The sequence below is a fragment of the Pristiophorus japonicus genome, chromosome 18 (assembly GCF_044704955.1).
Source record: "Pristiophorus japonicus isolate sPriJap1 chromosome 18, sPriJap1.hap1, whole genome shotgun sequence".
Taxonomy (NCBI): Eukaryota; Metazoa; Chordata; class Chondrichthyes; family Pristiophoridae; genus Pristiophorus; species Pristiophorus japonicus.
In genome coordinates, this window is record NC_091994.1 from 14,584,510 (window position 1) to 14,609,306 (window position 24,797).

General features: G+C 40.2%; 1 protein-coding gene across 1 annotated transcript in view; it reads right to left on the reverse strand.

Moving 5' to 3' along the window:
- Positions 1 to 20,873: 20,873 nt before the first annotated feature.
- Positions 20,874 to 24,797, reverse strand: part of LOC139228563 (guanine nucleotide-binding protein G(q) subunit alpha-like) — a 119,543-nt gene continuing 115,619 nt past the window's right edge. The window contains exons 6-7 of the mRNA XM_070859680.1: positions 24,501 to 24,654; positions 20,874 to 21,759 (exon numbers count right to left, since the gene is read on the reverse strand). Coding sequence (XP_070715781.1) covers positions 21,569 to 21,759; positions 24,501 to 24,654 — 345 coding nt within the window. The 3' untranslated portion in view covers positions 20,874 to 21,568. The remainder of the gene's footprint in view (positions 21,760 to 24,500; positions 24,655 to 24,797) is intronic.

The following is a 24,797-nucleotide window of genomic DNA, read 5'->3' on the forward strand; positions in this document are numbered from 1 at the left end:
CGATGAGAGAGGAGAGAGGGGAGAGGGGCGATGAGAGAGGGGAGAGGAGAATGCGGGAGGGAAGTGGAGAATGCGGGAGGGGAGAGGATCAAGTAAGGGAGGGAGCGGGGAGGAGGAAGGGGAGAGGAGTAAAAACAAGATGGGGAGGGGAGGAAGGAGATGGAGGGAGAAGGACGAGGAGAGAGGGGGAGAGAGCAGGAGGGAGGGGGAGAGGCAATTCAGTGGAATGACCATGGAGGCCGGCCATTGAAGGGGTGGGGAAGAGCATAAATCAGATTTTTAAAATTGTAGTTCAACATAAGGATTGAAATGTCTTTTAACCATAAATCTGTAGGTTTAAGTCCTTGACCATGACTTGAGCACATGAACCTTTACTGACATTCCAGTTCATTTACTGGGGAACTATTGCTGTCAGAGGTGCTGACCTTTAGATAAGATGTTAAACAGAGGCTCTGACTGCCTTTTTATGAATTACATTAAAGATCCCGTGACACGATTTAAAGAGGAGTAGGAAGTTCTCCCAGTGTCCTGACCAACATTCCTCCTTCAACCAACATCTGCAAAACAATTCACTGACTGCTCATCGCATTGTTATTTATGGGAGGTTGCTGGCACAGAATACTGACATAATTGCATTCTAAAAGCAACCCATTGTGTGACTTGTTTTAAGGCATTTCAGCATGATAGGGTACTATATAAATGCAAGGGTGTTATATAATTGCAACATTATTCGTGGAAAATTCAGCGTAAAAAAAATTGGATTTGATGTATGGTACAGTCATTGATGGCTTCTGTGCAGGCCAGTGCCCCTGGTATGGTCCGAGCTGAACAAGTGGGATATTTACCAGTCCTTGGTGATGGTAAGTGGTGTCGTTTTAAGCTTATTAATCTCACACACACTTGGGGATAAGCTTTGATTCTTGACAACCTGCACTTAAATGCACCCCCCAGGGTACAGTGGCATTGTGGTTATGTTACAGGACTAGTAATCATGAGGCCCGGACCAATAACCCACAGACACGGCAGCTGGGGAATTTTAAATTCAGTTAACGAAATCAATTTGGAACAAAAAGCTAGTATCAGTAATGGTGACCAAGATGCTATCGCATTCACAAATGTCCTTTAGACAAGAAAGTATGCCACCCTTACCTGGTCTGGCCTGTATATGGCTCCAGACCCAACAGCAATGTGGTTGACTCTTAACTGTCCTCTGAAATGGCAAGCCACTCAGTTGCTTCAAGGAGGCGGTTCACCACCAGCTTCTCGAGTGCAATTAGGGATGGGCAATAATTGCCATCACCACCCACATCCCGTGACTGAATTTTTAAATAAAGATCCCTGGGCTGAGATATCCAGAGTTTGCCCCTGTGGGGGTAAGATTACACATTCATCATCAGGCAAACCGAAACTCTACTTTACGTAAATTTCTCAACAGCTTGGTTTGGAAATTCTTAACCATTGCGATCAATTTCGCCTCCTGTCAGTATCCGAATAAAAGGCGTTGAAATTTGCAGCAGAGATCAGATGCTGAAAGAAAAAAAAGACTTGCATTGATGTAGCGCCATTCACAACCTCAGGATGTGCCAAGGCACTTTACAGCCAATGAAATACTTACTTAGTACTTGCCCCCGAGTGTTCTTACACATCAGTAAGAAATTTACCAGAGTGAGCATTTAAGTTTTAAATTCTTAATTGCAGAGAATTGCATTACCAAAAGTAGTCGGGTCACGCTCACAACACTCAAAGCTGCCAACTTGGTGGTTAGTCCATTCAAGCAGCCATTTATTGTAAGATTATTTCTGGCCACAAGATGGTACTGTAAGAACATTTTTGTTTTGGGACTTCATCCAACAAAGAAAAAGAATGTGCATTTACTTCATTGCATCACAAAGTGCTTCATGGCTGATGAGTTAGTTTTGTACGTAAGCAAATTTGGCAGCTAGGCAATCGGCTAATGAACAGCAAATGACCAGTTAATATGCTTTTCTAATGAAGGAAGAATGTTGGTTAGGAGTCATCGTCCTCATCATCATAGGGTTGCAGTGTTAGCTGTGGCTCAGTGGGTAGCACACTCACCTCTAAATCAGAAGATTGTGGGTTCAAGCCCCACTCCAGAGACTTGAGCACAAAATTCCAGGCTGACAGAGGTACCGTCTTTCGGATGAGATGTTAAACCGAGACCTCGTCTGCCCTCTCAGGTTGATGCAAAAGATCCTGCGGCACTATTTCAAAGACGAACAAGGGAATTCTCCCCGGTATCCTGGCCAATATTTATCCCACAACTAACATCATTAAAACAGATGATCTGGTCATGATCACATTGCTGTTGGTGGGAGCTTGCTGAGCGCAAATTGTTCTGCCACGTTTCCTACATTACAGCACTGACTACACTCCAAAAATACTTCATTGGTTGTAAAGCACTTTGGGACATCCGGTGGTCGTGAAAGGCGTTATATAAATGCAAGTCTTTCTTTCTAGGGTTGCCAACCCACCAGGATCTCCAGGCCATCGCTGTGACCAACCCAAGTTAAAAATCGTAGGGGCTGTAAAAAAAAACTGCACTTTTTAAAAAAAAAAGTATTTGAACACATTTGTTTATTAGCTATAAAAAAATAGTGGACAAGGGATGGAGTGAATAGTCTGTTTGACTGACCGTCAAGAATCATCCAATTGGCTAATGAAGAGTTTGTTTGCTTTCCGATTGGTGGGAGAAGGCGGAGCAGTGATGGATGGACACATCGGGCAACCAATGGCAGGAGGGTGGGGGCAGGGCAGTTAGAGGTAGGAGGTCATGTGACAACACCTCCAGGAACCTAGTTAGATCACTCTGCTCGTCTTTGACTAGTGTCATCAGATTTGTTGTTACATCCACCGGAATAGGCAGTTTAACATCTCATCGAGAAAACACTACTACTGTACAACGCAGCACTCGCTCGGTACTGCAAAGTATCAGCCCAGATTATGTGCTCAAGTCTCTTGAGTGAAGTTTGAACCCATGACCTTCAGCCTCAGATGAGAGTGCTATCAACTGAACCAAGCTGACACTCACATGTAGAACTTTTACAATATGCTCAAAAGAATAGAATTTTTATAATATAAGTGAACTGTTCCCTATCACCTTAGTAACTGCAAATCTATTTCTCTGCCATGAATTCCCTACCCAATAGTCTTGCCATATTAAGTACCTGCCAGTTTATTTCATTAATCTGTTACATTGGTTAGAAAGCAAGATTTTCTTTTAGGCACAGGGAAAAGCCATTAAGTTCAAGAAGCCCTCTCCCTTCCTCGAATTAAATCCAACTGCACTCCGATTGTCTCCCTCAATCTCTTTCTTCAGAATCAGATACAATAGTCTCTACAACTGATTTATATTCTCTGCTTCAATAACCTTTCTTGATCAAGTATTCTGCAACTTGATTAACCCTTTCTCTTCCTACTCCTGACTTCCTATTTATTTGACTTGCGCCCTATAGTACTTGAGCTCTCCAACACTGTAGTGTCGGCCTTTTGTCAGAATTGAAACTAAAAATAAAACATACATACATGGACTATACAGGGTACAAGTTTGATGGGTTGAATGACTTCCTTGCTCTAGCCTTTTTCATGTTAAAGAATAGATGTTCCTTTGCAAATTTGCAAACGGTAGGTAATTTTTAGAACATAATTTTTGATTTACCCAAAAAACTGCAGATGGATATTTCCAACTTCAATTTTTCTCCATACAACATTTAATATTTCTGATCATTTATTTTATGAGTGAGCCTTTCCCTTCATGGTAGCATTTGTGCCTCAGAAGGTGAAGGCTTTGAGCTCCAGAGTGAAGACGAGAATATGGTATCTGGGTCGGTATCCAGTGGAGTACTGGTGTCCGGCCGGAATGGCTGAGTGGAAGTATTCCTGCCTTGGAGTCAGAAAGGTTGGGTTTCGGTCCTACTCAAGACAGCCCCGGGTAGCAGAGGCTGGAGCACCGGCTCGGAATACTGGATTGATGTCCAGCGGGGAGACATGGCTGTGGGTGCGCCCCCCACACTCATCAGAAGGCTAGGAGGGGGTCTTGAGCCTTGGTTGCAGCCCACCTAGGAGAAGGTACAGTTGAACCTCCTTTATCCGACACCCTCGGGACCTGTCCTGTGCCGAATAAGGGATTTTGCTGGATGAGGGGAGGTCAGTGGCCCGGGGGCAGGGAAAGGCAGCCTGAGGTAAGGTGGTGGGGGGGGGGGGAGAAGGTCGGCGCTCCGGGCGGGCCCCGAAGTATCGGCAGGCCCTTGGGCCGAGTGTCGGCGCAGTCCCAGAGTTGGCGCGAGCCCAAAGTTGGAGTGGAGGTCGGCCGCGCTCTGCGCATGCGCCCCCGACCACCGGAATCATGCCGGATAAGGGAGTCCCCGATAAGGGAGGTCCAACCTGTACCAAATATAAAAACCATGAGGAAGCAAACGGGAAACCACTTCAGCTACTCTTTCTTAGTATGTGGGTCATGAATTTCATGTTAAATTAGGACCGGCTCTAGGGTAAGACACAAGTAAAAATTATCCTTGGAGTACACATTATCTTATCTGTTGGCGACAAATCTCCACTGCCTTTTTGCCCATATAAATTATATATAATTCTGTTGGCGTTAACGTTTTGTTTTAATGAACGAACTTACATTATCTGAAATAAATGTTATATTTTCCCTGCAACCTCTTCCTATCTGTGTAGATATGTGTTTATATGTAGATATATCTTATCGCACAGCCTCTGTTGTGGACATTTCTAAAGAAAAATGTGCCATTTCCTTTCAGAGATGATAATGTGATGTACTCTACTCACCATCTTTGAACAATGGGCTAATCAGCAGGATGTGGCAGTGGATTGCCCCAATTACAGTATACTATGGCTTTGCACAACTTGAGATCTCAAAAGATATTGATTGGAAAATATATGGGGCATCTGCTCCAAATATTGCTTCATATTGGCGTCTGGAGCTACTGGTGGATGTCAAGTTAAGCATGCACACACTCTTGGGATCACATTGGGTGTAGAGCACTTTGGTCTTGTCTATGGTGTCAGCCTGGGCTCAGTGGTAGCACTCTCACCACTAAGTCAGACGGATGTGGGTTCAAGTCCCACTAATCCTGGCTGACACTTAAGTGCAGTGCTGAGAAAGTGTTGCCCGATCGGAGGTGCCGTCTTTTGGATGAAACATTAAACCAAGGCCCCACCTGCCCTCTCAGGTGAGCCTAAAAGATCCCATGGCACTATTCGAAAAGGAGCAGGGGTGTTATCCCTGGTGCCCCTGCCAATATTTATCTCTCAAACATCACTAAGACAGATGGTCATTACCTCATTGCTGTGTGTGGGATCTTCATGTGTGCACGTTGGCTGGTGTGTTGCCGACATTTGATCAGTTTCCGACATTACAGCACTTCAAAAGTGCTTTCTTGGCTGTAAAGCGCGTTGGGACACCAAGGTCATAAAGGGCACTAATTAAATGCAAGCTCTTTCTTTTCGTCCAGCTTTCTTCAATGACAGCGACGGCGCATTCTAGGTTAAGCTTATGACTTACAAGATGCGTTCCAAAGTTTCCCTTTATGTTTCATAAATCCGAGGAATGCAACAGAAAGGCTTCCTCCAGTCCATTGTGGGGAATTCAGCACCAAGCTTGTGAGGGGCAACAGTGAGGGAGGGTTCTGGCTTACACCAACCTGTCATAATATCAAGGTGACGAAGTCAGTCAAAGCCGCAATTGCAAAGGCAACACGCCTGATGAGCAGCATAGCATGGATGCATTGCATATTGCAAAGCTATCACGATTAAATCCTTCCATTAGGCTGAAAGCAGATGTTCATTACATAGCAGACGAAACGTAAACTTGGATTGACAGCTGCTAGAAGGCCAGGTAGGACTGATGAGCAGATGAGCAGGAGTCAGTACCTAGCACGATACTATTGTTCCACTCTGAGTGCAGAAAATCAAGCATGTAATGGAGTATAGTGGGTATCTATACTGTGTTTATCTACATTGTGGTTAAGAACTGTGCAGATCAATGAGTAGATGAATGCAAATATATAGGCTCGGACGCCTGAGATAAATCAACTTATTGGTTTTATTAATATCGCCAGAACGTACAAGCCAGTTATCCGTCTATACTTACTAGCAGGACATCCATCTAGGGATGCAGACTACAAACCAAGTCAGGCGAGTTCTCAGCACAGAATTACTGAAAGCGAGTCTATTTATAGACCTAGGTGGGCAATGTCCGATGATTTGCTCCATCAATTCTAAGATTGTCATGAGATCTGTGTCGTATGCTACTACCCCAGTAGATGGCAATGTCACACCGCATGCAGACTCCATTTTCACTGGATGTGGATGTTTATGCAGAAAAAAAACAACTTTGCATAGTTATAAACATCAAACCTTATCAGAATAGCAGCAGCTGAAACCTGGACATGTTGTCTTCAAATTAGTTTATTCATTCTTAAATTGCATTAACCGGACACCTCCTGCTTACTTAGCATTCCTTTGCAGAATCCTAATGGCCTCTGAACCATGTTAGCTTCTAACACACACAATACATGCTCATAATACAAAGCCAGTAATACTAACTTCTGTATTGTTAAGCTATTTTTCCTATTATATACACTATCTGACACTGACCACCCCGTGAGAACTTAAACCTGAGCTTATTAGTTGCCCAATCACTAGTGACTCTCTTTTGGCGGAGGGGAGGGGAGTGGCATAGAGAACTGGAGAGGTGAGCAAGGTCATTTTTGGAGTTGAGGTGTTTCAAAGAAAACCCAAGTCAAGCCTCTGTGGTCAACCTGGTAAGATGAAGCAGGCAGAACTTCAGCAAGATATTAAGACCAGCTAACATCACTCATTTAATGCAATTTGGAGGGAAAGACCCGTGACTGGGCCTGGTATTCTTCCCACTCCGCTACAGGTAACCCTGCAAGCCACGACCCTAACATGTAGGGCGGTCCTGGCTGGACACGCAGTGGGAAACTTGCCACTGCTCAGTCCTCAGAAGCTGCACAAATTTAGTTCTTTAAGCTTCGGCAGTATTACGGGTCCAAGCAGGGTGCATCCCTGTGGGGAAAAGTATGTGCACGTCACATCTGGCATATTTACCCGTGTGAATTACTTAGTAGCTTGGTTTACAGACTTGTACAGTAATGGGTTTCCATGTGTCAGCCACCCGATTGACCAAAAGAACGTTCTTGCCACCTAACATGTATAAATGTGTGTTGCAAAAGGGTGGAGAGACAACCCACTTTCAGGCATCGAGCAATATTGCCCTTGAATTTGATGCTGAGAAAAACACAAATGCAGATGAACTTGCCCTCTGATCTAATGCCCCCAAAATCATGTGATAGTTTGTTAGGATGTTCCCCTCCCTTTCCCATAGTACACCAATGCACTATAGCAGCTGGCTGTTTGCTTTTTTGTATGAAATTTGTTTTGTGTAATCAATGAGTAAAATGAAAATGAACATACCATGCCTGGACAGTCAGTATTGTTTTACATACCTTTTCTCTTATTATTGTCCTTTCATAGACTGATATCAACCAGTATTTTTCACCTCCAAGCTGAGAGCTTATTAACTGTTTATTATTTACTAATAACAGATTTGTGTGCACTGTTCCAGCTTCCATATTATAAAAAGGATGTAGAGGCATTGGAAAAGTTGCAAAAAAAAAAGTTTTACAAGGATGATACCAGAACTGTGAGGTTTACCCATCAGGAAAGATTGAACAAGCTAGGGCTCTTTTTCCTAGAAAAGAGAAAGCTGAGGGGTGACCTGATCTACTCACATGAACTTTATCTTGTGTGTGTGTGTGTGTGTGTGTGTGTGTGTGTGTGTGGGGGCGGGGGCAAATACACAAATAAATTTTAACAATACATCAATAGTTTGACATATCGCAAAGATGATTAGGCTAACAGACCAGGAGATGCAACATTATCCCATCTACCTCTCTTCATTTATGTTTCACATAATATTTATAACCTATTGTACTTGAAGGCAGACACTTTCACCTGTGATGTACAAAGGACTGACGAGAATAGCCCTATCAAACTGCTTTTGGTAGCAAATACACTTGTTGTTATCCTATGCATGGCAGAGGGATGAGGGTCCTGCAGGCAGAATTTAGGGAGCGAGGAGAAAAATGAAAGGGTAGGACCTCAAAGGTTAATCTCTGGGTTACTACCGGTGCCATGTGCTAATGAGTACAAGCATAGGATAGAGGATGAACCCGTGGCTGAAGAGTTGATGTAGGAGGGAGGGCTTTAAATTCCTGAGGCATTGGGACTGCTTCTGGGGGAGATGGGACCTGTATAAAACGGACAGGTTGCACCTCAACAGTGCCGGGACCAATATCCTCGTGGGGAGATTTGCTCTTGCTGTTGGGGAAAGTTTAAACTAGCTTGGCAGGGAGATGGGAACCCGAGAACAAATTCAATAGAGAAGGAAGTAAAGCTGAAATTGGAAAGCTAGAATGTAAAAAATGAATCTGTAAGACAGAGGAAACAAGGGTTAGTAACTAGTAATCAAGGAGGTCTGCCTGTGCTAAATGGTATATACGTCAATGCAGCTGAGAGCACAGATAGACACTTGTGAATATGACATTATAGCCATCACAGAGACATGGCTGAAAGAGGAGCAGGTTTGGCAGCTAAATATTCCTGGTTACAGGATTTTTAGACAGGACAGAGAGGGGGGTAAAAAGGCATGGGGGGGGGGTCACGGTATTGATTAAATAAATTATTACAGCTGTGAGGAGAGTGATATGTTAGAGGATCATCAAATGTGGCCATATGGGTCAAATGAAAAATAAAAAAGGGGCAATCACACTGCTGGGCCTGTATTATAGACCCCCAAACAGTGGGAGGAAGATAAAAGAGAAATATGTAGGCAAATTTCTGTGAAGTCCAAAAACCATAGGGCAGTAAAAGTAGGGGATTTCAACTATCCTAATATTGATTGGGACACATATAGTGTGAAGGGTATAGAGGGTGCGGAATTCTTAAAATGCATTCAAGGTAAGTTTTTTTAGTCAGTGTGTAACAAGCCCAGGGAGGGGGCGGTTCTGGATTTTGTTTTGGCCATCAGTGGGAAAGCACTTGGGTGCCAGTGACCATAATTCAGTCAGATTCAAAGTAGTTATGGATAAGGACAAGGATATATCAGGAATAAAAGTCCCAAATTGGGGAAGCGCTAACTTTGCTAAGTTGAGAAGTGATTTGGCTACAGTGGACTGGAAACAGCTACTTGTAGGTAAATCAGTGTTGGAACAGTGGGAGGCATTCGAGGAGGAGATCCGGAGGGCTCAGGCCAAACATGTGCCCTTAAAGAAAAAGGGTGGTAATAACAATTCTAGAGCCCCCTGGATGTCTCGGGACTTACAGGGGAGGATTAAAGAAAAAAAGGGAAGCGTATGTCATATACTGGCAGCTAAATACTGTAGAATCTCTGGAGGAATATAGAAAGTTCAGAGGTAAAATTAAAAAAGATATTAGGAATGCTGAGAGCATGAAAAATTCTTGGCAAGTAAAATTAAGAAAAACCCAAAGATGTTCTATAAATGTATTAAGAGTAAGCGGATAAAGGGTAGGGTTTATTAGAGACCACGAGGGTAATCTCTGTGTGGAGGCGGAAGATGTTAGTATGGTTCTAAACGAATACTTTGCGTCTGATTTCACAAAGGAAAGTGGCAATGCAGATACTGCTATCGAGGAAAAAAAAAAGTTCTGGATGAAATAAACATAGAGACACGAGGTATTAAGGGGCTTAGCAGATTTGAAAGTGGTTAAGTCCCCAGGCCCGGATGAAATGCATCCCAGGCTGTTGAGCAAAGCAAAAGAGGAAATAACAGAGGCCATGACCATCATTTTCCAGTCCTCTTTGGATTTGGGCATGATGCCGGAGACTTGCTAACGTGATACCCTTGTTTAAGAAGGGAGAAAGGGATAGGCCGAGTAATTACAGGCCTATCAGCCTAACTGCAGTGGTGAGAAAATTATTGGAAAAAATCCTGAAGGACAGGATAAATCTACATTTGGAAAGGCAAGGATTAATCAGGCACAGTCAGCACGGATTTGTTAAGGGAAGTTCGTGTTTAACCTGATTGAATTTTGCGAGGAGGTAACCAGGAGGGTAGTGCGTAGTGTATATGGACTTTAGCAAAGCTTTTGATAAGGTCCCACATGGCAGACTGGTCACGAAGGTAAAAGTCCAACGGATCCAGGGCAAAGTGGCAAGTTGGATCCAAAATTGGCTTAGAGGTAGGAAGCAAAGGGTAATGGTTGATGAATGTTTTTTGACTGAAGGTTTTCAGTGGGGTTCCACAGGGCTCAGCACTGGGTCTCTTGCTTTTTGTGATATACATCAATGATCTAGATTTGAATATTAGGGGTATGATTAAGAAGTTTCCAGATGACACAAAAATTAGCTGTGTGGTTAATAATGAAGAGGAAAGTCATGGACTGCAGGAGGATATCAATCTACTGGTCAGGTGGGCAGAACAGTGGCAAATGGAATTTAATTTGGAGAAGTGAGGTAATGCACTTGGGGAGGGCTAATAAGGAAAGGGTATACACATTAAACGGTATACCACTTAATAGTGTAGATGAACAAAGGGACCTTGGAGTGCTTGTCCACAGATCCCTGAAAGTAGGCCAGATGGATAAGATGGTTTAAGAAGGCATACAGAATGCTTGCCTTTACTGGCCAAGGCATAGAATACAAGAGCATAATAATACATATATAATAATCTGGTTAGACCACAACTGGAATACTGTGTGCAGTTCTGGTCGCCGTATTATCGGAAGGACGTGATTGCACTGGAGAGGGTGCAGAGGAGATTTACGAGGATGCTGCCTGGAATGGAGGATCTTAGCTATGAGGACAGATTGGATGAGCTAGGATTGTTCTCCTTGGAATAGAGGCGGCCGAGGAGACCTCATTGAGGTATGTAAAATTTTGAGGGGCCTGAATATAGTGGATAGCATGGGCCTATTTCCCTTGGTGGAGGGGTCAATTACGAGGTGGCATAGTTTTAAAGTGGTTGGTGGAAGGTTTAGAGGTGATTTGAGGGGAAGCTTCTTCACGCAGAGGGTTATGGGGTCTGGAACTCACTGCCTGGAAGGGTGGTAGAGGCAGAAATCCTCACTTGAAGTGCTGTAACCTGCAGGGTTACAGACTTAGAGCTGGTAAGTGGGATTAGACTGGATAACCTCTTGTTGGCTAGCGCATATACGATGGTAAGTATTTCAGGGAATTGAATACGACAAGAGTGATCTCCTGGACTAGTTTCGATCGCCTGGATGGAGCGGAAAGGAATTTTCCCAGATTTTTTCCCCCAATTGGCCTGGGTTTTTAAAATCTGTTTTTTTTTGCCTCTCCCAGGAGATCGCATGGCTCCGGTTGGGGTGGAGTGTAAAATGTTGCGATGTATGGGGTATTGCAATTGTGTTGGACGTACTGGTTGGGCTGGATGCTCTTTATCTTTCCGCCATTGTTTACTGGTTTGTGTGTAACCTTCAGGGCTGCTGACCAAGAGCCGTATGGCTCTTTGTCGGGCGACACGCCCACGATGGGCCGAAATGGCCTCCTTCTGCGCTGTAGATTTCTATGTTTCTAGATGTTCTACAACCCAACATAGATTAGCTGACAAAGTGGCTATTGCCTTGCTCAATTGTCCTTTAGAAGAACTATACCCCATCAGCTGGTGACAAAGAGTAACACATTGCTTGGATGTTGAGGAACTTGTTTGTGTGCATAGAACATAAACTTGTATTGATTACATAAAAACAATGCTTCTTTTGACATTTATATCACAGCATTTATTTTCTATTAGTCTTGTGCAATGCTTAATAAAAAAATGGAATGAAGACATTTAGAAATTTATTTGAGTTAAAGTTTCAGGTATTGGCAGGGTGCCCCATTCCTGTGCTACATGATGCAGGGCTGGTCAACAACCACGATCTGATGTTCAGCAACTCTGCTACATGAAACTATCATGCTAAAGCTGGATTTATTTTCAGTAATAAAGGCTATAAATAATATAAACCATTGGCTCAAAGATTATGTTCTTTCCTCACAAAATCATTACATTTTGGGAGCAAGGGTCTTGTTAAGCAGATTAGTTTACCATCCCTTTTTCTTAACACGGAGGCATTGGTCCCAAGGAATTTGTTGGGACCCATAAGACGAAGAGTAAAACGCATGCATGGTGCACTGTGGTGCAATTAAATTTGAGACTTGTATCCAACAATTCCTGGATGTAGTTCAGGAACTGTGCTCATTCCCATGGCAGAAGCTTAAGTTGTCTATCAATTCACGAACTCTCAAAATATTCATTTGCAATGCAAAAGTTCAGAGACTATGTATGGAAAACAGCAATCTTCTGGGTAACCAGAGGAACCCGACATCTTAATTTGTCCTGTTCTAAAGTCAAGTTGACAGTTTCAGGCGGGGGATTTGTCACAGCTGTATCTGCTTCTGTAACAAGCAGCTCATTGTTCCAGAGAACCTACAATCCAAACATCATTGCATGTGTTTCTCAAATGGAAACTGGGGAATTTATATCCACTATTATATCCATTCCATTCCACATGCTGATCATTCTACGTGAAGAACTTTGACAACACTTCTAAATTTGGCTTTTGTTAATCTGACTGTCCTTTCATTCTATCACTGTTCTCGATTTGTCCTTTGTAAAATGTAACTGTACAAGGTCTCTTCTTAGTCTCCTATATTCACAGCTAAATAGCCAAGATTTTCAAACCTTTCCTTATAACCCAGTCTCTTGGCAGTAGGATTAATCGCTGCATTGCAAACCCTCCACGGCTTATTTCTCTTACATGTTGGCGGTGAAGACTGGACACTCGCGATGTAGTCTGATCAGTGTACTGTGACATCTTCTAACTTGTACTTCATTTTTTTGGGGGCTGTTGTTCAGCAATACTACATTCTATTTGCTTTGTCGATTGTTGCTCCAGTGACTGGGCATGAAAGTACAACATCTGGTCATACTCCCAACTCTCTTTCAATTTCCTCTGCTGAGATTTCATGTTAACCTGGGAGGGTCATACAATTCAACTTATTATGAGCATCAGATCAAATGTACCCACCACTGAGATTCTAGGGTTTGTTATCTTTTTTTAAGTCCAGAAGATATTGTAAAATGCTGTGCCAGTGAATTCAGCAGACGGTGAAACTTAACCTCCAGAAGGAACTCCATCACAGAGCAGCTTCCAATCTTAACAACAGGAGTTAGGCAAATAAAATTAAAAATCATTAACGTGTAGTGGAGCTATTCATCAGATATTCAAAGTTAATGACATCAGTAACTTTCCAATTAAAACGCAGATCCTTTGTTCAAAAAGTGTCATATACACCATAAATAGTACATTTCAAATGTGCAATACAATTTTAACCCCAATTGATGTCCATTCCCTGTGAAACAGAATTTATTTGTGTACCAAATCATATACTTATTTAATGAAGTAAACTGAGAGACAAGAGGCAATCTTTAAGATTGGATGAGAAAAGAGAGTTTAGAACAGCAAGATGAAGCATTCTAATGATAGAGATGGCCAAAAGTTTTGTAGAAGTAGACCACCAGTGGATGACATTTCAAAATAATCTATGTCTACAACTTAAATAAAAACAAGTGTAACAACATATAGTTATTGGTAAGATAACTAATGGCAATATGAAGAAATAAATATTCACAACTGATCCTACCTTATGAAAACCTTTTCCATGAAATCAACTTGTGTGCACACAACAGTCACTGCACTTCATAGCATTTTGGGATGTTGAGAGACATGTAGAACACTTGTAAGTGGAAATCTTTTTGGTCAACAGGTGCTGATGTGCTACTGGATTAAACACTGTACTTCGCAGTTAAATAACGACAAAGTGCAAACGATATAGGAACAAAATTTATTCCAATTTCAAACAGAGAATTTCAGGATAAGGATATGAAAATCAAGTCCATGTTTCCATGAGGGTCAAGCAACAGAGGTCAAATGAAACTATTACAAAATTATGGCCGAAAAATACTGTATTAATAACCAGTAAGACCCTTCTTGGATGAATTATTATACAAGATTTTTTTTTTATTTTTCAAAAACTATGCCCCTCCCCAAACAACAATACATGCATTAAAATGACACAATTTAAAAACAGCAGTTATAGCTCTTAAATAGTTTAAAGTTTCCTTTTAACAGGACCTAATATACAAGTCCAACCTAAATTTCCACCACATTGGCACTTGGAGAGTCTGGCACTACAAAGAAGGGACTTGGCACACTTTAATTCATTATTCTACATAATTTACATTTGGTTTACTTAAAAAAAAAAATCTGTGAAAGATCAGTAATACATATTTTAGTTCAATACACCACTGCCGATGGCTGCCATGCTTCAATTTTCTTCAAAAAGTTACAAGCATAGAAATACACAACAAAATATGAAGTTTGAATATCCCACCAAATGAATACTAAAATGTTAACATCCCAGACCTATGACAGAACAGTTACTTTGCATGAAGGCAGGACGTCTACAGAGGTATAATATTCATTCTATACACAACCTTATTGAAGCGCAAGATGACTTTTTAGCTCAAAATGCATTTTTCCCAAACAACTGAACAGGCTTATTTTTCCACATGGAGCTTTTAGTACCTTAATTATAGCAAAGATGCTTCTATATGATTTGCTGCAATTAGGCAAAGGCAAGTAAGATCATTGTTTCCAGTCTCCCTCCCCCCCAAAAAAAATATCTGTACGACAATGATATCCCATGAGCTTTATCTGTCGACTTGATAATATGCTAGCAATGGAAGATTTAAATCTTCCAGTCACCCTATTCTCTTGTTTGCTAAATGAGCATGGTATGTCAATATTGAGCAACGCAATTTGGAAACTTACACAAGCTAGTCATGTTGTGGTTCTGCTGTCGCTATCAAAGTCACCTTAAAAACTGTCAGAGATGGTTCATTAGATATTCTCTCCCACCCGCCCCTTCCCCGATGGCTAACCAAAATGACACGCAACTGTTAACTTTTCAACATCATGGCACAGAGATGTGCAGACAGATACAGCATTGTTCGTTTAGAAGATCCACATATTTTGCTCCCTCAAAAACTGTATCTAAAACAGTGGCACTCACTCACTGTGACTTTCAGCTCTCAGCAGACTTGCTATTCTGGAGTAGCAGTCTATGCCTCCATTTATAGCCTGCAAACCTGTTGGAATGTTGACATGTTCACATTTAGTGTTGTTCCCTTTCCGACATAGCAAGAAAATACAATTAGCAAATAGGTTATCCTTGTATCAACTATACAACCGAAAGGCCTCCAATTTTGCAATATTGAACCTCTAACATCAATAGAGCACTCTTAATTCCACTGTGAATGCTAGGATAGCTAGGCCCCTTAATAATAACTCGAAATAAACAGAGACCAATGCTAAATTACAGTCATCAACTATTCAGAAAGAAAGAATGTCGGAATGTAGAGATGACCGAAAGTAAAAAAAAGAGACAATTAGAAAAACAAAGTGAAGAAAACTTGATGGAAAGATGACAAATTAGTAAATTAGAAGCAGTAACAGCAAGTGAATACTCTCTACACTCTTCTTCCCCCCCCCCCCCCACCCATCCTCACCAGGAATTTTCACTTCCTCTCCTACATCACATATCTTCTCCGTATAAAAACGTGGATTTCACATTTGCTCCCAAGGCTCCACCAAAACCTTTCCACTATGAGCTATATACAAGTCAACCAGATTCATTAGATTTTATTTCACTCCTGCCAGTGGGAGAATTGCTGGACCTTGACTTGGGGACTCCCCATAACAGCATACAACAGGAACATGAGGAACTCCTAGTATAGGCCAACATCCCAACACTCTGATGCAGCGCCCTGAACCCTGACGAAAAGTTAGCAACCCCTTTTCCAAAATTCCTTTTGGCACTTGACTTGCAAATACCTTTTCACAGAACAAATGTTACACTATAAACATTACCATCAAGTACACATAGTGAAACATTCATCTATTATTTAAAATTGGTAAGCACAACTTCATGCACATGAATTAAACATGGAAACTGATTCAAGTTCACTGAATTTATCACTCCTGCTAAAAGAGCCAAAGTGGAGGTGGGGGAGTGGAGATTGGCTAGTGTTTTAAGATTACCTGTAGATTGCTAAACAAACAAATTTTTCCAACAGTAATCATTTATCCATGGCATTTTAGTTATTAAAAAATGATTTTTTTTTTAAATCTCAGCATTAACAATGCAACAAGATAGACATAATATAAAAATTAAGATTTCAAAAAAATGTTAGTCAAAATAATTAAAGTAGGTTTTATAAATTGCACCATTTAGGGTTGCCCTTTTTTTGTTAAAAAGCCCAAAAATGTAATTAGTCCAATAAATTGCACCTCTGAATTAATGAATAAAAACAACAGACTTACATAGCTGATTTTACTGTAGTAATAAATGCTTGCAAATGTGTTTCTGAATTTGTCCCTGATCCTATAACATATTGGCCACCTGTACACCACCACCGGTTATACAAATAGCACAAACAGTTTCCTCCGTCTCTTAATCTCGGCTGTCAAATATGGAAAAATCATCAACCACGGTAGATTCAGGTTAATACGGCCACTCAATCCCCCATTTCCCACCTGCATTCCCCAAATATTTGCAGAAGACTGGCAAAAGCAGAAGCTTCTGATAGTGAAAGCGATGTGGAAAAATAGCCTAGACAGCTCTCAATACTGCAGAACAGATAGCTAGGAAGATTACTACTATAATGCAATTGCTAATAGTCCAATACTATAAATCAAGAAGTCTTCTAGTCCACCACAAGGAATAAAACTGAAATTAAAATAGGATTCTCGACAGAAGCTTGGTCCCCTGGTTTAAATACAATACAAAGAAGCATTTCCCATTTTTACTTTCCTATATTATGCAAGCATATGCTACATACATTTTATACATTTTTTTGCAAATCTGGGTAAAAGTTAAAACTACCTACCACCCTCAATTTGGTAAAATATTTCTCCTCACACTGGGACCCATATTCACAAAAGTAAATGTGCAAAAAGTGTAAATTGGAATCCCAACACTATGCATTGTGTAACTTTTTCTGACTATGGGCCCATGCTCTTGACATCACGCACATAAGTTATGCATAACCTACTGAAAACTGCACATAACCCAGGGCCAAATATGGATCACCCAGTTATTTTAAAGTTTAACGTAGTGTTTTTTTTAAACTCTTACATCCAAAGAGAAAGGTATTTTTTTCTTGGAACCTCTGGATGGCAAAGGGTATAAAGTGAATCAACATGTTATTTACACAGGCTGGTTAGCTTTAAAGTTAAAACAAGCTACACTTTTTTTGTCAAATCTTAGGATTGAAAAATTGATGTTTTGTTTACATTTGAAAATATTAGATTTGAATTTCCACTGTGAGACAACATATGTGGTCTTCAATTGGCTAATTTCGGCTAAAGATGAGTAACATGTTCAAAAGCTGCATGTTCTGCAACTATCCATCAAATCCACAAGCAATGTAAACAAACTATTTTAAAAAACGGTCAGTTTTTCCTCTCTCAGGGACTTGGGGAGACGTTGGTCAGAATCACTTTTATCTAAAAGATTGCCAACAGTCCACACTATAAAATTGCTTAGTGTTATTTAAAAATGAGATCATCATTCAATAATAATGATGTCTCCCCTTTGAGATTAGAATAAAACATTATGTTACATTCGATAACTGCATGCACACAAAAAGTTCAGTTCCGGAATTTTGTTAACTTTTTCTCTCCAAGACAAATACCTACTTAGGCAAAAGTTACATTCTTTCTAAAAAATTAGATATTGAAAAGTTGAGAACCTAGAATATGCTGCTACAGATACCAGTGATCTGGAGCTGCATTGTCTACTGTAAATTCCAATTTGTCCAATATCATTCAGGCAAAGGTTAATGCGTAATATGCATTACACACAGAAGGTGCTCATTTTGGGTTAACTAAATCATTCCTTCTGAATGGGGGGGAGGGGGGGCGCAGGGGAGGAGAGCTACTACTAGAAAGGACATGGTGGGGCACATGAGCTCCTTCAGTATTCAATTCTGTAAAATAACTTCAGCTGTCGACAGTGGATGCAGGTAATGTTGGGCAAAGATTTACACAGTATTCCCAATTGAAGGTATGCATAATTCCCATTATGTGGCAGATTTAGCTGCAACTAAATAATACCACATGTTTTCAAGTAAAGTTTTTACTCTACCACATGATAAGTTTTAGACATTACTCACAAATCAGGCTAACACAACATTTCATCAACTTTATTCAGCAAACCCAGCTTTCCCTAAATCTCTACTAGAAGCTGCAACATTCCCACCCCCTACCCTTGAAGATTTCATGGCATTTTGGTTCCACTCCTGAATTACACATCTTTTCTAGTTATTAAACATCAATTTTTGGATTGTTACTTACAAGTGTTAAACACAAGGGGAATAGAGGAAGGATCAATAGCTGACAAACAATCTTTGTTCTAGCCCTATACAATAAAACTTAAGTGTGCACATTACTGGCAAATAATTCAGTTTAGGATTAGGTAAGGCACTCTCTGCTTTACTTCACTGCCAGAGAATTCAACACAGAGAGACTCCTTTATTTCTCTTCCCCCAGCCAATTTTCTTAAAATGTACAAGGTCCTTTTACCTTCATAGAGCAAACCCAAGTATCCAAAAGTTATTTTTTTCATACACAGTCTAGTCCTGTCAAAACTTCCAAGGCCTTTTATGTAAACTTAGCGTTAAGGAAACCTAATGCCACATTACCATGTTGGTTCATTAACAAAAATGGCATTACACAATTTAGTTTTTACAGAAAGAATCTTTTACAGGACATTGGAGTGTTTGGTAATGGTTTGTAGTGTACAGAACATTTGACTGTTTTATCAGCAGCCTAAGTAGACCCCCTCAAAAATTAAAAGGATTAAAAAATCTTTGTAAAAACACAATCAAAATTCTCCTTCAATCATCAGCTTTACCTGACAATGAACACATTTTAAATGAAGTTAAATGTATAGTGCAGGTATTACTCCCACATTTACAAACTATATAAAAAAAAATTAATTTAGGAGTTTTCATATTCCTTAGATACCCAAGGGTAGGAACACGAGATATCTGCACAAGGTGTGTTAATTCAATGGTGCCCCATTTATTTTTTATACCCACCCACTCAGATATGGTATATTTCTAATTTTAAAAGCCCCTTTTCAGAAAGGGGATTGAATTTATATCCACAATAACTGAAGATGAAATCACACTACTCGCCAAAAATAATAGTCTGTAATATAAGCATCTCATAATTGAGTTTACTAGATTGAGATTCAAGCATTTTAATTATTTTTTAAATAAAAATAAAGTAATGTTTGGATTTGAAGAAACAGATTTCTACTGCTGCCAGTGTTAGCACAGCTCTGCCAATCAAAACTTTTAGCATCTGCTGTCTGTTCTTACTAACACACAATATGGATAAACTATTGTGTAGACATGACGACATTTTGGGACCAGAGTACAATTCTCACCATGACTCATTTCATTACATCAAATTCACAGCTGACCAAATTACACTTTCAACCACATTTGAAATAATGTCAACAATCAAATTGAGATTTACTTAGTTCTGAACAATCAGCCTAATATTCCACCATTAGAAAATACAACAAAAATCAACTAGCTAAAGCTATATTTTTGAACAGTCAGCGATCCTTGAAAAAGCAATTAGATTATAGTCAAACAATAAAATGTAAAATGCTGCATCTTATACACAATTGTTGCTCTAACTCGTATTCTAGTCTGTTTAATCTATCCCAGCTGCTTTAGTGTGAAGATCCATTTGTATTACATCAACTACCACAATTTTGGATATGGAGCCCTTTTGTTGGCAAATGCCTAGAGCAAATGACAGGGGCACCGCCTGCTGGTGAAGTCAGCAGCTACAATGCAGAGGCGTCATCAAGGTAAGTTACTGACTATACAATCACTGAGTGGGTAGCAGCATGATGATTTGAATGCGGGAAAAATACGTGTCTCCAACTGCATTAAAAGGAATAGAAAAGCACAGATATCAGCTACTCTGAACATGCCATTTCTGCTATACCACAAAATGTAATTCACCACTGTGGGATGTAGCATTTTTATCAAAAAGGCTACCTTCAACTTTTAACATTACAAAGTAGTCCCGATATTCGTTTGGTGAGGTCAAAACTTTTAAACGTAAGGTACAGTATATTTATGGCACTGTGCAGCATTTATAAAAGCCATCCTTTCACCTTTTTACAGAGAAATCACACAAATTAAGAGCTGTGTAGTGCAACTTTCTTGGCACCTGCATTCCTATAAAACACAGACGGAGGTTTTCTTTTCAAACAGGCCTGATATCATACCTATATAAAAAAAACGATTCTGTAAAAGTACCTGACTGCATAAAACTATCCTTCTATTAAAAACTTTCAAGGTTAAAATCCCTCATCTGACTAAAATTAGCATAAACTGTCAACTTACTTTAGTTTAGCAAGTCATCCTAAAAAAAAAAGCTCCATAACTTGCCACTGTAGTGTACAGCAGTAAAAAAAAATCAAAGTTTGGCAACAGCTGAGTATCTGTAAACCAACTCGTACAGAAACATTCGAATCTGAAATCAAGCCTAAGTATACTGGTCCATAAATTAGATAAATACACTTATTTCTTTATACTAGATTTGGCTTCATTTGTTTGCCAAGTAATCATTATTTCCACATCTCAGGTTTCGAAGTACTTGAGCAAATTTCCCCCCCCTCCCTCTTCCCATGATATTTGCTCAAACTGCTATTGGTTAGTCAGCTCCCATCTTTGTAGTCCATGGCTGAATTATAGCGAGTGGCAAACCATATGTAGAACATCAATAATTTATTTTAAAAAAAGAATCAAAAAAAAAAATCACAGTACCTGCATCAATACTTTCTCATTGATCAGGAAAAAAAACCCAAATAAAGCAGAAACAGTACATCAATTATGCAAGTGATGGCTTGGTTTCTGTTAAGAGTCCTGAAACATCACCACTGTGCACCACAGAGCATATCTGTGATCAGACAGAAGGCCAGCATAACCGAGAGAGCGTAGAGAGGGGATGGCATTGCATTTTGATTTGGCAAGTGGAAGAACACCTGCTATTCTTTGTTTGAGCAAGCATTAGAGATTGTAGCTCAAGCCAACTATCTGTTATACAGCTAGTTATTAAGTGATATTTGGAAAAAAAAATGGTAATGTAGATTGGCACCAAAAAAGATGCACATTAAAAATCTTGTGTCCCCCTGCCCCTCCCCCACCCTGCATTGCTGAATAAAACCATTTTTGTTTTAAAAGAAGCTACAACTCTATGGACACACACAGACAAGAATCCAGGATGGCAATTAGCAGTTTGCAAACTTCACAGATCATAACAATTGCGGTCATTATGGTTTAAATTTTCTTCTTTTTTCCCCCCATTTTCTTCTGCTTTGGTCCGCTCAGACCAAGTTGTACTCCTTCAGATTCAGCTGTAGGATTGTATCTTTGACAGCGGCAAAGACGAAACGTATGTTCTCCGTGTCTGTGGCACATGTGAAGTGAGAGTAGATGATTTTGTCACTATCTGGGTTCAGGTCAACAAACATCTTCAGAATGAATTCCCGGGCAGCTTGTGCATCTCTCTGTGGACCTATAAAGACACACAGCAAAATGGCAACTTTCTTTCTTGTATTGTCTATAAGCTTATCAAGTCAAGAGGGCGATATTGCTCTAAAGTAGATTATAGTGAATGTTGTACTTCCCAGTAAGCTACTGATAATTTCTTAATAATGTGCAGTAATGACATCGCCATTAAATTACTGTCATTGCTTTTTTATACTGCAGCCCAGTACCATAGGAAGCTGAGCTAACTGTTGCTCTCTCACTTACTTTTTTAATATACAGCTGGCCCTCCTGTGAATCAGCTGCACTGTTGGGGCCTGCCACTTCATGCATGTGCAAACTGGCTACGCGCAATATTTTGGCCAATGTGTAGAACAGTGACATCAGTACAGACAGAATAGCAGTGTGCATGTGTGACAATGTCAACAACGTGCACTACTGCCACCAGAGTAGTATGTCTACTGGCTCCAAAACCACCTGTGGCATCAGAAAGACGCAGTAGGAAAACAAGGCTTCCTGACTTTTGGTCTAAACAAAATCCAACATGTTTAGTTTAATTTGACCATCATCTGCATGACCTCAATGGCCAAAAGCTAGAGTTATACAGCAAGGACATGGAATGCTAAATGGTCACTGCTGGCAAAGACGACGACTGCCCCCTTCCATATGTGACGTTTTCAAAGATTATGGTACAAGAAAGTAATCTCAGGAATATAATATAATCTACAAGTTAAGACTGCAGTCATAAAGTACTTGAATTTCAGTCGTGATTTATTTCAATAGAATGCCTGCATCATCGGGAATCATTATTCCATTTATGAAAGAAATAAGCTAGTTTTACAAACCAGCAAAATACTGTTCTGACATTTCTAAAACAACAGCCTTTAATGTACAACCGATTGTGCCAGAATTAATGCAATTTCCATCCTGTGGTCCAAAGAAACCCAATGATAAACCTGTAATTTCTCCCTACCATCAACACCAGCTTCAGCAAAAGGGAAATATAGGTCAGCCACTTGAACTTGGGTGAGGTGGTAACTGAGACACACAGGGATGAGTTTGTGATTTATGTACTTTTCAGCAGACTAGTAGAAAAAAAGCAAGCATAATCAATAACAAGCAGCTTCCACAGGACATGTCATAGCAAAGGGCGAGCAGCGACCAACTATGTTCCGGATGGAGTGCAGGGACAGATCTGGTGCCTCTCATTATGCAAGTCAACAACCTGATGAAATCAAAGTATCGCTTGCAATTGCTTGACAAAAACTTCGAAGTTGTACTCAGATGTGTGTGTCTGATAAACTCCTGCAAAGATTTTGGTAGAAGAGAAAGACTGAAAAGTTTCATATTCAATGGTGGTAGATGGTTTGTTAAGTAAATATACACATGGATCACATCTACTTGTGTTTTCTACTAAAATGAGTGCATGTGGCTAAAGCGGCGTCACTATAAGCTGTTTGTGTTGACTAGTGAACTATTTCTATTGTATAATACTGCTTTTACCAGTTTTACTAAAATTTGTTAATCTTAGAAGCCACATAAAGCCCTTGATGTTTTTTATTCTTTGGAAAATAATCAGAACATATTGTGAAACAAGTGTCTTTTTAAAAATGCTATATTGACTTTAAAAATGCCACAAAAATTGGAGTTAACAAGCCTCCAACTTTAACAGTACAGACAGATGTTAGGCAACTAGTGCCAAGATTATATAGAACAAAAACAGCTAAGAAACAAAAGCATTAAACATGCAAAACCAACATCTACTTGAAGTTGAAAAGAGATTATTTATACAAAATTTGCAGTAGAAACAAATTAAATGAATACACTGGTTCAAAAGACAAGACAAAACTATGACTTGCTAAAGGTCTCAGAGCTTTTGTTTGAGGTCTGAAATTTAAAAACATAGCATAATAGGAGCAGGAGTCGGCCATACTCCTGCTCTACCATTCAGTAAGATCATGGCTGAATTTCAACCTCAACTCCACTTTCCCGTCTGACCCCCATGTGTCTTGATTCTCTTACATTCCAAAAAATCTATCGATCACAGCCTTAAATATACTCAACGACTCAGCATCCACAGCCCCCTGGTGGAGCGAATTTCAACGATTCACAACCCTCTGAGGGAAGACATTTCTTCTCATCTCAGTTCTAAATGGCCGACCCCTTATCCTGAGCCTATGCCCCCAGTTCTAGACTCTCCAGCCAGGGAAAACAGCCTCAATATCTACCCTGTCAAGCCCTCTCAGAATCTTGTATGTTTCAATGAGATCACTTCTCATTCTTCTAAAACTCTAGAGTATAGGCTCATTCTACTCGATGTCTTCTCATAGGACAGCCCTCTCATTCAAGGAATCAATCGAGTGAATCTTCATTGCACCCTTTCTAAGGCATGCATTTACCTTTGTATTAATGTTTCTATACCTGCTATTGGCAAGCTTGCCATCAGTTTATGCAATGTTGAATGTATTATTTTGTCTCCCACTTCGCACTGTGTAATCATGCCACAAAAGCTTTGAATTCTGAATACTTCACCCCAACATTTCCGCTAAGCTGCGCAGCGGTCTGGAGGTCCCACGCAGGACGCTCACTGGTGTTTACATGGAACAAACCGTGCATGCATGCAAATTTGACTGGACCGTACAGCTAGTTAAAGGAAAAGCTCAGGAAAAAGAAATTAGAGGGAAAATTGCTCCACCCTTTGTTAAAGACTGTTGCTATCCTTTCCCAAACCCACAAAAGAAAACTGATATCTAGGAATACACTACTCACCATCAAACTCTGGAAAGTAGTCAACCAAATGGGAGTACATAATCTTTTCTTCCAAGAGATCCTTCTTATTTAAGAAGAGAATGACTGAGGAGTTTTGAAACCAGGGATATGTGATTATCGTCCTAAATAGTGCTTTGCTCTCCTCCATTCGATTCTGGAAAGATAGTTATTAGAGTAACTGGTGAAAACTGCACCAAATGTTGCTGGCTCTTTGATCTACAATCTACAACTGAGACTGATGTTTTGGATTACAAACTTTCTTTGGCAGGAATATAAAACTCCTTTTGCACAACATTT